Source organism: Chinchilla lanigera, unplaced genomic scaffold (genome assembly GCF_000276665.1).
Source record: "Chinchilla lanigera isolate Chin_1 unplaced genomic scaffold, ChiLan1.0 scaffold00021, whole genome shotgun sequence".
Lineage (NCBI taxonomy): Eukaryota > Metazoa > Chordata > Mammalia > Rodentia > Chinchillidae > Chinchilla > Chinchilla lanigera.
The window spans coordinates 17,973,897-17,984,517 of NW_004955422.1; the positions used below are offsets into that span (position 1 = coordinate 17,973,897).

The 10,621-nt window shown below is 51.1% G+C and overlaps 1 protein-coding gene across 3 annotated transcripts; it reads left to right on the forward strand.

Annotated features, from left to right (window-relative positions):
• Positions 1–7,370: 7,370 nt before the first annotated feature.
• Positions 7,371–9,584, forward strand: Cdk2ap2 (cyclin-dependent kinase 2 associated protein 2). Of its 3 annotated transcripts, none has more exons than XM_005384312.2 (4): positions 7,371–8,059; positions 8,360–8,460; positions 8,551–8,683; positions 9,075–9,584. In XM_005384312.2, exons 1-4 carry the CDS (start codon positions 7,978–7,980, stop codon positions 9,140–9,142), a joined length of 384 nt encoding a protein of 127 aa, XP_005384369.1. In that variant the 5' UTR covers positions 7,371–7,977; the 3' UTR covers positions 9,143–9,584. The 3 variants fall into 3 exon arrangements, with proteins under 3 accessions (XP_005384369.1, XP_013369540.1, XP_005384370.1); XM_013514086.1 differs by lacking the exon at positions 7,371–8,059 and adding an exon at positions 8,072–8,203; XM_005384313.2 differs by lacking the exon at positions 7,371–8,059 and adding an exon at positions 8,072–8,193.
• Positions 9,585–10,621: the final 1,037 nt, after the last annotated feature.

Here is a 10,621-nt window from a genome sequence, read left to right on the forward strand (position 1 = left end):
GCTTCAAGTTCGAGGCCAGCCTGGGCTACAAAGTGAACTCAAGGCCAGCCTGAACTATATAGTGAGACCCTGTATCAAAAGAACAACAACAAAAAAAAAAAACCACAAAACTTTGTCTCATCCAATTCAAGACCTGGCTGTGAACTCTCATTGCCCCAAGTTAATCAAGGGTGTTTGCCAAGACCAGAAGCTCCAGCAGGATGAGGGACTGGCATAAAGTCACACATCATGAAGGAAGATGGGACCTGCACCCAGATCCCCCTCAGGGACTCCAAAGCCACAGTGTCAACCAGGGAGGGTGCCTCAGGGACAGGATGATCCCAGAACAGTTCTCAGCCCCTTCCAGCTGCAGAAAGAACTCGTCTGCAGCTCCTGCCTGCTGGGAGGAAGGACCAGCCCTGACCTTCCTGGTCAAGAAGAATTGGGAGCTCTTGCTTAGAGCCCTGGTGTTCACAAGGGGGGATAGAGCAGGCAGCCAGTCACTAGTGCCCCGCCCAGCCTGCAGCCTGGATGCCGAGGTGCCAGGCCTGGCTGCAGCAGCCCCAGTACCACTTGCCTGGCAGATCCCAATTAATCCTTAATCCTCAATTAGATGATCCCCCCTGCCAAGCTGGCAGCCCAGGGATGATGATGAGGTGCCCCAGGCCAGTGGCTTCTCAGGGAGCCTCACAGCTGGCACAGATGGTATCGCTGTCTCAGATGTCACTGCAAGGCCTGGGCATGGGAAATGATGGGCACAAGCCAGGGAGAATCAGAACCTCTCAGGCTCTCATCCCTCCCCAGCCCACAGCCCAGCAGACTCCATGGCTGGGGCTGTGGAGAAGGCTTGGGAGGCTACAGAATGTCTGCTGGGCCCAGGCATGGTGGTGCATGCCTGTAATTCCAGCACTCAGGAGGCTGAAGCAGGATCGATGTGAGTTCAAGGCCAGCCTAAACTACATAGCAAGACCCTGTCTCAAAAAAAAAAGAATGTCTACTGGTCCAAAAATATCCACAGCCTCTCCAAATCTCATACATTCCCCCACCCCAAAGTAGACAACAGCTGAAGCAGGGGTCAAGGCCAGGCAAGGGACAGCAGGGAAGCTGAGGTCACAGTGAGCCCAGAGCTTATTCCCTGCTAAAGAGCACTTGCTCCACTGATGATTGACAGGGCAGGCCTGAGCCACTAGAACTGCCAATTTTCCCAACTCTGTATATTCAGAGTCATATTACACTTACTGTAAGTATTTTGAGTGTAACATACATTCAGTAGGTATGAAGTGCACAGCTCAATGAGTGTTTGCATGTATATGTGCCCAGATAACCATCACAGGTCGAATGTTACCTATTTTATATTACAATAAATTTAGACTTACAGAATTATCATGAAGATAATACATATAGTTTCCTGTATACTCTATACTTAGCATACCCCATGTATTAGGGTTCTCCAGAGAAATAATCAGTAGGATACCTACATGCAGAGGACAGATAGATAGACAGACAGACAGATATAAATATAGATATCCCTAGCTGGGTGTGGTGTTGCACACCTATAATCCCAGCACTTGGGAGGCTGAGGCAGGAGAATCACCATGAATTTGAGGCCAGCCTAAAATACACAGTAAGACCCTGTCTCAAAACAAAACAAAAAAAAATATAGATGTCCCACTGGAGAGAGCAGATTAAAGGACATTGGATCATGGGTACCAAAACACAGTGACAAAGAAGGAGTAAGTTCTGTGTTCCACAGCAGGTTGGGATGACTGTAGTTCATAATAACCTATTACATAGTCTATGAAGATCTAGAAGAAGGAAATGTGAAAGGCCTAGACAGCTGTTAAAAATGACAACAAGAAAAATGTTGATTACCCTGATTTGATCAGTGCATACTATATCCACTCACTGACATATCACACTGAATCCCATGAATATGTACAATAAATACGTGTTAATCAAAAATAAAATAAAATAATATAAGATAAAATAAAATTGGGCCAGGGATATAGCTCAGCGGCACAGCACTTGCCTGGCAAGCTTGAGGTCCTAAGTTCAATTCCCAGTACCAAATAAATAAATAAAATTAAATTAAGTGGTGCAGGGCTGGGGATATAGCTCAGCAGCACAAGCACCTGCCTGGCAAGTGCAATGTCCTGAGCTCAATTCCCAGTACCAAAAAAAAATAAAATAAATTAAATGGTGCAGTAGTACCTGCCTATAATCCCAGCTATTGGCAAGACTCAAGCAGCAAGATCACAAGTTTAAGGCCAGCCTGGGCAACTTAGCAAGGATGTGTCTTAAAAGAAAATAAAAAATAAGAGTTGGAGATGTAGTTCAATGATAGAATGTTTGCATAGGCTACTATGCATGAGGCCTTAGCTAAATCCCCAGCACCTCACACACACACACACACACACACACACACACACACACACACACATACACACGATAGATATCCACTGGCAGTTCTTTCAGTTAACTTACAGATCCCTTTGATGTGCCCCCATCATTGTGTGCAAGCACTTGTTTTTGCACTTTCGTCCTTTCTGGCACCACCAGATGCTCCAGGCCCATTTTTTGCATTTCCTGCCCAGGTCTCAGAAAGAGCTGCTTCTCCAAGAAACCCTAGTTCATCTTCCTGGAAAATGGAACTTGAAACAAGATCTGGCACTACATTCATTGCTAAGTGCTAATTGCTCCTAAGCCCTCTCAGCAGCTAGAAAGTGTTTATATACCATCTAGATATACATTTGTAAATAGCTATGTATAAGCAACTGGATCTATCAATTAAGCCACCGATGAGTTCATATTGATTCCTCCAACCCTACTCCATTACACCTGGATCATTCTCACCTCCTGCCTTGCTTACCTGAGAAACATGACTCCCACAACCCACCCTTCCTTCCTGACCAGTTCAGTGTCAATCCATACTCCAACGGAAGCACCTTTATCAATGAAACTCCAGTGTTCACTCACTAGGTGTGCTACCTTTTGCCTTTAGACCATTTCCCACCATCCATTCATTTCCTGGTCAGTGCCCCTGGAGTGACAATCATCGCATACATTTATGGTGCAGCTAGTTCCGCAGGTCACAGTCTGCCCTCCATCCTTGGATGCACTGACCTCCTAGATGACTTTTCAGATTAGAAGCTTAATCACTCTTCTAATAAAATTCTCTATACTTCACTATTCAGTCTTTCCCCCACCTCCTGGCAACCAGAAACCTGTGTAATTTTCCCTTTTCAACTGGGAGTAGTACATATCTGTAATCTCAGCATTCCAGGTGGCTAAGGCAGGAGGATCACAAGTTCGAGCCCATGGGGTCTTGCATGTTCCCCAAAGGCCTATAAATTGAAGAGCTGGTCCCCAGCCTGAGGCATAATTGGGAGTGGCAGAAACTTTAGGAGGTGGGGTCTATTGGCACAAAGTTAATCTCCGAGGGTGTGAACTTGAAGGGGGTATTAGGACCAGGCACTTCCTCTTCTTCTCCCCTTTTTTTCAGGGGTTTGGGGAGACAGAAGGTTCCCAGCAACCATGAGGTAAACACGCCTCCTCTGCCACATACTTCCTGCCATGACACATTTCTTTGGTGCAGGTTCAAAGCAACAGGGCCAAGCAACCATGACTAAAATCTCTGAAATCATGAGCCTAAATAAAACTTTCCTCCTCCTTTTAAGTGGACTCTACCAGGTATTTTGTCACAATCGTGGAAAGCTGACTAGTACAAAGGGAATCAGAGTTGCCTCCAATTTTGGAGATTACAAAACTGCTAGAAACATTCACACACACACACACACACACACACACACACACACACACACACACACACACATTTTTGTGAGCGTATACATTTTCAAATCAGTTGAGTTAATCCAGGAACACAGTTGCTGGGTTATAGCTAAGACTATATTTAATTTTGAAAGATGCCACTAAACTGTCTTTCAAAGTGGCTGTGGGGGTCTGCATTCCCACCAACCATGAATGGGGGTTCCTGTTGTTCCATATCCCTACCAGATTGTTGTGATCAGTTTGTGTTTTATTTCTTTAGTCTCTCTCTCTCTCTCTCTCTCTCTCTCTCTCTCTCTCTCTCTCTCTCTCTCTCTCTCTGTGTGTGTGTGTGTGTGTGTGTGTGTGTGTGTTTGAGACAGGGTCTTGCTATGTCATCCAGGTTGGCCTCGAACTTGCGGTGGTCCTTCTTCCTCAGCCTGCCTTCTTTAGCCATTTTAACAAGTGTATGGTAGTACTTCCTTGTTGTTCATCGATTCTTTCCTCAACATCTTATTATAAAACATAAAAGTGAAAATAATTATACAGAAAGACAATGTTGGCCACTAATATAAAGTTTTAAATTACTGAAGAAGCCAACAAACCCATCTGTAGGCTGAATTGAGCCTGTGAGCTTCACTTTTGAACTTCTAATTTGGAAGTTGTCATATTAACAGCCTCCAAAAATGCAGGAGCTGAGCTCCAGGCCCAGGGCCTGGGAGAAGAGGGATCCCCTAAAAGACTGACCGAGAAGCTCATGTTAGCTTTCCCCAGGTGGGCAGAGTCCTCTGCCTGGGAGAGACCACCATTGTCACCATGAACCATTCTTCAAGGGGGAAATATATGTAAAACTTTAACACAAGGTTCAGTGAGGGCCCCCAATACATCCCTCCCCCAAACAGAGGTGCATATTTGGGTCCCCCACTAACTCATATGGAAGCTATGGGGGCTGGGGATTTAGCTCAGCGGCAAAGCGCCTGCCTGGCAAGCACGAGGTCATGAGTTCTGTTCCTGGTACCGGAGAAAAAAAACAAAAACAAACAACAACAAAAAAAAAAATACAGAAGCTGTAACCCCTTGTGTGACTGTATTAGAGATGGGCTTCTAGGAAGCAATTAAGGTTAAATGAGGTCATAGAGTAGGCTCTGATCTGATAGAATTAACGTTCTTATAAGAAGAGATACTGAAAATTCATCCTTTCTGCTGTGCTGAGGAAAAGCCATGTGAGGACAAGACAGGCCTCACCAGAAATCTACCATGCTGGGGCCCTGATCTCAGACTTCCAGTGTCCAGAACTGTGAGAAAACACATTTTTGTTGTCTCAGCCACTCCATCTGTGGTATTTTGTCTTGTCTGTGTAGTCACCAGCCCAAACAGTCTCAGTCAGCAATGGAGAAGGCAGGAAGGCCTAAGCCCTGGAAAGAGCGGTCCCAAGTCAGTGGCTGCTCCTCACTCCTCACTCTCAGCATCTTCTCTAGAGTGCAGCCTCAGTGCTAGCAGCACGAAGTGTGGGATCTTGGCTAATTTGATTCACACTTCTTTTGTTCTAACAGTAATATATTTTATTTTGGTTTTGTTTTTTTCTTTGGGTTTTTGTTTTTTTGTTTTGGTACCAGGAATCAAACTTAGGACCTTGTGCTTGCTAGGCAGGCACTTGTGCCACTGACCTATATCCCTGGCCATAACAGTAATATATTTTGACTATGTATTAGAGAACTATAAAGAGTATATTGAGCACAAAATTAAGTGAACATTATTACTTTTCCTTTTTATTTGATGTTTCTAATTATTTATTTGTTTGTTTATTTATTGGCAAGGCTTGGAGGAGACAAGATCTTGCTATGTAGCCCAGGCTGGCCTTGAACTTGCCATCAACTTCCTAACTGCTGGGACTGAAGGTGTGTGCCACGCCCAGCTATATTTGATTTTTTTAAAAAATGAGTTGATATAAACAAAATATTAACTAGAAGGCAAGACCCAAGAGTGGGTGAAGTCAGGGAAATATTGGATAGGGCAGTAAATACAGCTTTCTTACAAACAGAGCACACTGTTATCGCCACTGCTTTGCCCACTGTTATGGTTTGTGTCTGGATGTCCCCCTAAAGCCTCATGCAGTCATGAGGCGGGCTTCTAGAGTTTATGACTGATTCATGGTCCAATGTTGGAATTATGGATGTGGGTGCTACACCTGCCCTGGGATAAGTAGTTTACATACAATGTAAGGGAGGGAAAGAGCTGTTTGCTGCCCCTCCTCCCTTTTGCTCTTATTGCTTTGCAGTTGTGCTGCCATGAACTGTTGCTCTCTGCTATTTGCCACTCTACCTTGGAGCCAGCCCAGTATGGACTGAAACCGCGGCAAACTGTGAGCTAAGTAAACCTTTCCTTCCTTAATTTTGGGCATGAGGTATTTTGTCTCAGCAATAAGAGAAAAGTAACGAAGATACCAACTTTTTTTTCTTTTCTTTTCTTTTCTTTTTGAGACAAGATCTCGCTATGCAGTTCAGGTTGGCCTTGAGCTCACTTTGTAGCCCAGGCTGGTCTCGAATCACAATGATCCTCCCACCTCAGCCTCCAAAGTGCTGGGGTTATAGGCATGCGCCACTACACCCGGCCTTTTGCTCACTTTCTAATTAACCCTCCACAGAAGAAAAAATAACTTAATATCCAATCACTGTATGTTCTCATACTTCCAAACTTTACCTGTGTCAGTCCCTCTGCTTGGAGTTAGACCCTGCACTTCCCATCCCACATTCCCCTACTCATATGCTACCTCCACTGGGAAGATCTCTGCCGTCACCAGATAGGCCCCTTCCTCTAAGTCCCAATACACCCCATCCCAGTCTCCACTGTGAGCAGTCTTACTGCAACCTGTGCCTTCGTGTCCCTCTGTCCCCAGAGGCTAGGAGCTCCCAGAGGACAGGTCACGGCCAGTTCATTTTTTGTACCTTTGTTCAGCACAAGGTCTGGGATGGCGAAGTCTGAAAATGTTCGCAGGACAGATAAGGAAATCCTCTAAAGAGGAAACCCTACAGAGCTGGGAGCTGGAAAGATTCCGGGGCTGAGCTGGGTAGAAAGGGTCAGTGGATGGAGGAGTGTCTGAGATCTAGGCTTAAGAGGAATAATGTTTGAGGCGAAGGCACTGGAGCTGGAGAGGAAAGAAAAGAATGAAACAAGCACTTAATGAATATTCATTTTATTCACATGATCACTCTGATAGTTATTATTTTCTCCATTTTACAGGTGGGGAAAATCGAAGCATACTGAGAAGAGCAAACTTGCCGAGGAAAAAACGATTCGTGGGGGTAAGGGGGTCGGACCCTGCCAGTTGACTCCGGTCGGTGGTCTTGCCCAGGAGCCCTTTGGTCCCAGGCCCAACATGCAGTTAATATTCAATAAGGTAAAATGCTGTGGCTTCGTCATCCGAGGCAGAGGCGCGAGACTTGGGGTGTGGGTTGAGGGGTCCATAAGGGCATTCTTGGACCTAACCCCAGCCTAAACCTGAGGACTAGCCAATCCGGAGAAAGAGCCCAGGGTAGTGGCGTTGGTAAGGAACCCGTTGCCATGGGAACAAATGAAGGCCTGAGGCGGGCGCGTGCGCAATCGGGGAAAGGGTGTTGAACCGGTGAAAGGTGACGTAAAAGCGCTCGGGGTGGGGCGCAGGGCTCTAAACGTCAAAGCCCCGCGTCTTTAGGCACCCGGAGCTGAGGGAAGGCTCGCGAGCGGCGGCAGCGACAGCGGTCCTAGCTGGATAGAGACTGGGCGGCGCGGTGAGGACTCGCGAGTAAGGCGGGAAGGCGGCGTCAGCGCCCGGGAAGACCCCTTCGGCGCGAACCGCGGGCCTGGGATCCAGAACCGGGCTTCCGAGGCCCTGCCTCTCAGGCCTCGGGACTAATCGGATTGAGAGCGCGCTGGCCCGGGCCGCGAACTCGCCAATTGAGGAGGGCGGCAGCCACCGCCCAATCGGGAGCAGACAGGTGCGAGGTCCGGAAGGCGGAGGCCAATCGGCAGCGGTTGCGACCTGCAGGGGCAGGCCTCGGCCAATAAGGAGGCTCGAGTGACAGCTCTACACGCCAATCGGGAGTGAGGAAGCGTTTGTGCCCGCCCACCCTTCCGGCCGGAGCTCTATTTACCAGGGGCGTGCAGCCTGCTTGCCAATCAGAGCGCAGCTGAGCTGCCCGGCAGCCAACCCCGGAGGAGCGGCCGGCTGGCGTCCGCCGCACCCAGGAGTTGGGGATGTCCTACAAACCCATCGCTCCCGCCCCTAGCAGCACCCCCGGCTCCAGCACCCCGGGGCCAGGGACCCCAGTCCCTACAGGTGAGGCTCCAGTTCCGCCCCTGCTTGAGCGGTTGAGGTTTCGAAGAGAAGACGGCCTGAGTTCTGCAGTACTGGGCCTGCAGCCCCGCCGCGATGAGCCTCAGTTTGCCGGCCTGTGAAGTGGGCGTGGTCACGTAAGGGCTTGTAGGTGGAGCGCAGGGGGAGGGGTGTGTCCCTGAAGTTGATCAGCGCCGAATAAAGCATCCTTTTGGAGGGAATCGGGCGAACTCAGTCTGGGGCTTGGAAAGCTGGGAGGAGGCGTCCTGCCTTGCGCTGACCTCTTGCTCGCGCCTGTTGCAGCCGGAAGTGTCCCATCGCCGTCGGGCTCCGTGCCAGGAGCCGCTGCCCCTTTCCGACCACTGTTTAATGACTTTGGACCGCCCTCCATGGGCTATGTGCAGGTGAGTGGCCAAGGACTTGCTTATGGGTAGGGGCTGAAGGGGGCCCGCTCCACCCGGGTCTGAACCTTCTGTCGTGTTCTTTTACCATAGGCGATGAAGCCGCCTAGTGCCCAGGGCTCCCAGAGCACCTACACCGACTTGCTGTCAGTCATAGAAGAGATGGGCAAAGAGATCCGGCCTACCTATGCTGGTAGCAAGAGTGCCATGGAGCGCCTGAAGAGAGGTAAGTGAAGCCAGCCTCAGCCTGTCCTGCCCAGGAGACAGACGCTGGACAGCAGTCCTCCTTCATTAGGGAAGGAAGGACATCTGGAGTCACTGCAGGACCCTTCAGCCAAGCCTACCCTAGGGCCAATATCACTACCCAGAGAGGTGTTTCAAACTGAATTAACATTGAGTGGATTTCCGGGAAAGCACCTGGGAACTTGTCTTTGAACAGGGTGGATTTGAGGATTAGCCAAATGTCTAATGTCACCCACCACCTCATTCGATTTGAGCTTTACTTTCTGAAACAAAAGGGAGGGGGACAGAGGTCTTTCCTTGGTGGGTGGGGTGGGGTTTGGGGCGGCTGAGACCCTGTATGTTACTTCCTCATCCCCGCCCTGCCCCCACCCCAGGCATCATCCATGCCCGAGCCCTAGTCAGAGAATGCCTGGCAGAGACAGAACGAAACGCCCGCACGTAACAGGAAGCACCTTGGCCTCAGCGTCTGGACCTTTCCGGCCACTGCAGAGCACCTGCTTCTCCTTGGCCTTCGCCCCAAGTTGCACTTCCTATCCTGGGCTTCCTGTCCTGTGTCCCTTGGTGGGTGCCCACCAGAAACCAGGGAGCGACTCAGTCCAGTTGGCAGCACTAACTGGGCGCTCCCCCGGCAAGAGTTAGCAGTGCGGTCACTGTGAGTCCCACCGTGACCTGCCAAGTGTCATCCACTCGGAGCTTTCTCCCTTCTGGGGCCCCCACCACTCTGCACTTCTAACAACTTTGTCGGAGGCCTTCCCCGCAGAGGGGTTCAGAAAGCCTTTCACCTCCCTGCCTCGTCTCCAGGGCCACGTAATGACTTTTCTTGATGTGACTTTTGCTAAACATGCCCTTTTTATATTAATAAAAGATGATTTGGAGTTCTCTCAGCTCTGAGCCTTTCTGGGTCTGGTTCCTCTGCTGAGCCTCCGTGGGCAGGCAGGAGGAGGGGGAGAGGGAAGGCTAGCCGAACCTGGCCGTGCCTTTGCTCTGCTGCCCAATGGCCTGGGACGGGACCCTGACCTCTCAGGCCCTCTGCCTTCCCAGATCAGAGTGCTCGGGGCAGAGCTCCCTCAGCTGAGAGCCCTGCGCGGCTTCCCGCGGTGCCACCAGGGGGCAGCGTAGGGCCTTGGCTCCTCCGCAACTGAGGCACCGTTGGCCAGTTTGGGCCCAGAGGGCTCGTCCTCGGGATGGGCAGTGGTGCCTGGCGGGTGGACGTGCCGGTTACCGTAGGCCGCTCGCACACTTCCACCCCACCCGCAAGTCGGAATGGGCGCTGAGTACGGGTCCTGGCTCCTGAGCGGCAGCGTGGTGCTTCCCTCCCCCGGCACCCTGGCAGCGGCATCGAGCAGAGGCCTGTCCAGTGTTGCCATGAACTACGGCACCTCCACCAGGCTGGGTATGGCCCGCAGGCCAGCCCTCCTCGTCTTGGCCTTGGGTGATGGAGTAGCCAGATTTATGGACCTAGAGGTATAGGCGGGGCAGGCCTTGGGGGTGCCATTCCGAAGCTAGCCCGAGATTCAGGCCCCGGAAGAGGCCTCCGCCTCGACGGGTATGGACAGTGACCCAAGGGCCCGGGCCTTGGAACTTCGAGGAGTCCCTCGGGGCAGCAAGTCCGAGCCGCCCACTTGTGGCCAGAGTCGCGGGGAAGGCGTTTGCCCCACCCTGGGTTCCCCTGTAGGGGGTCGGGGCGAGGCCCTGGGGAGGGCGGCCTGTGACCCAGACGCCGGGTCGAAGCGGACTCCACCCCTCGGCCGCACACGGGAGGGAGGGCTGAACTGGGGTGGAAGTAGGAACCAGGAGTCCAGCGGCCCCAGGCAGCGCGGAGGCAGTGCGGAGCCGGCGTCGGGGGAAGGAAGGCGGGGGCCTGGCTCCGCCGCCGCGGGCGGGGCCACCGGGACCCCGCAGGGCCCAGGAAGGGGGCGGG

Excerpts from the sequence above, each read along its gene's own strand:
- Cdk2ap2 (XM_005384312.2), top strand. The coding sequence starts at position 7,978 with ATGTCCTACAAACCCATCGCTCCCGCCCCTAGCAGCACCCCCGGCTCC. Across the intron at positions 8,060-8,359 it reads AGGGACCCCAGTCCCTACAG|CCGGAAGTGTCCCATCGCCG; the intron begins GTGAGGCTCCAG and ends CGCCTGTTGCAG. Across the intron at positions 8,461-8,550 it reads CCTCCATGGGCTATGTGCAG|GCGATGAAGCCGCCTAGTGC; the intron begins GTGAGTGGCCAA and ends CTTTTACCATAG.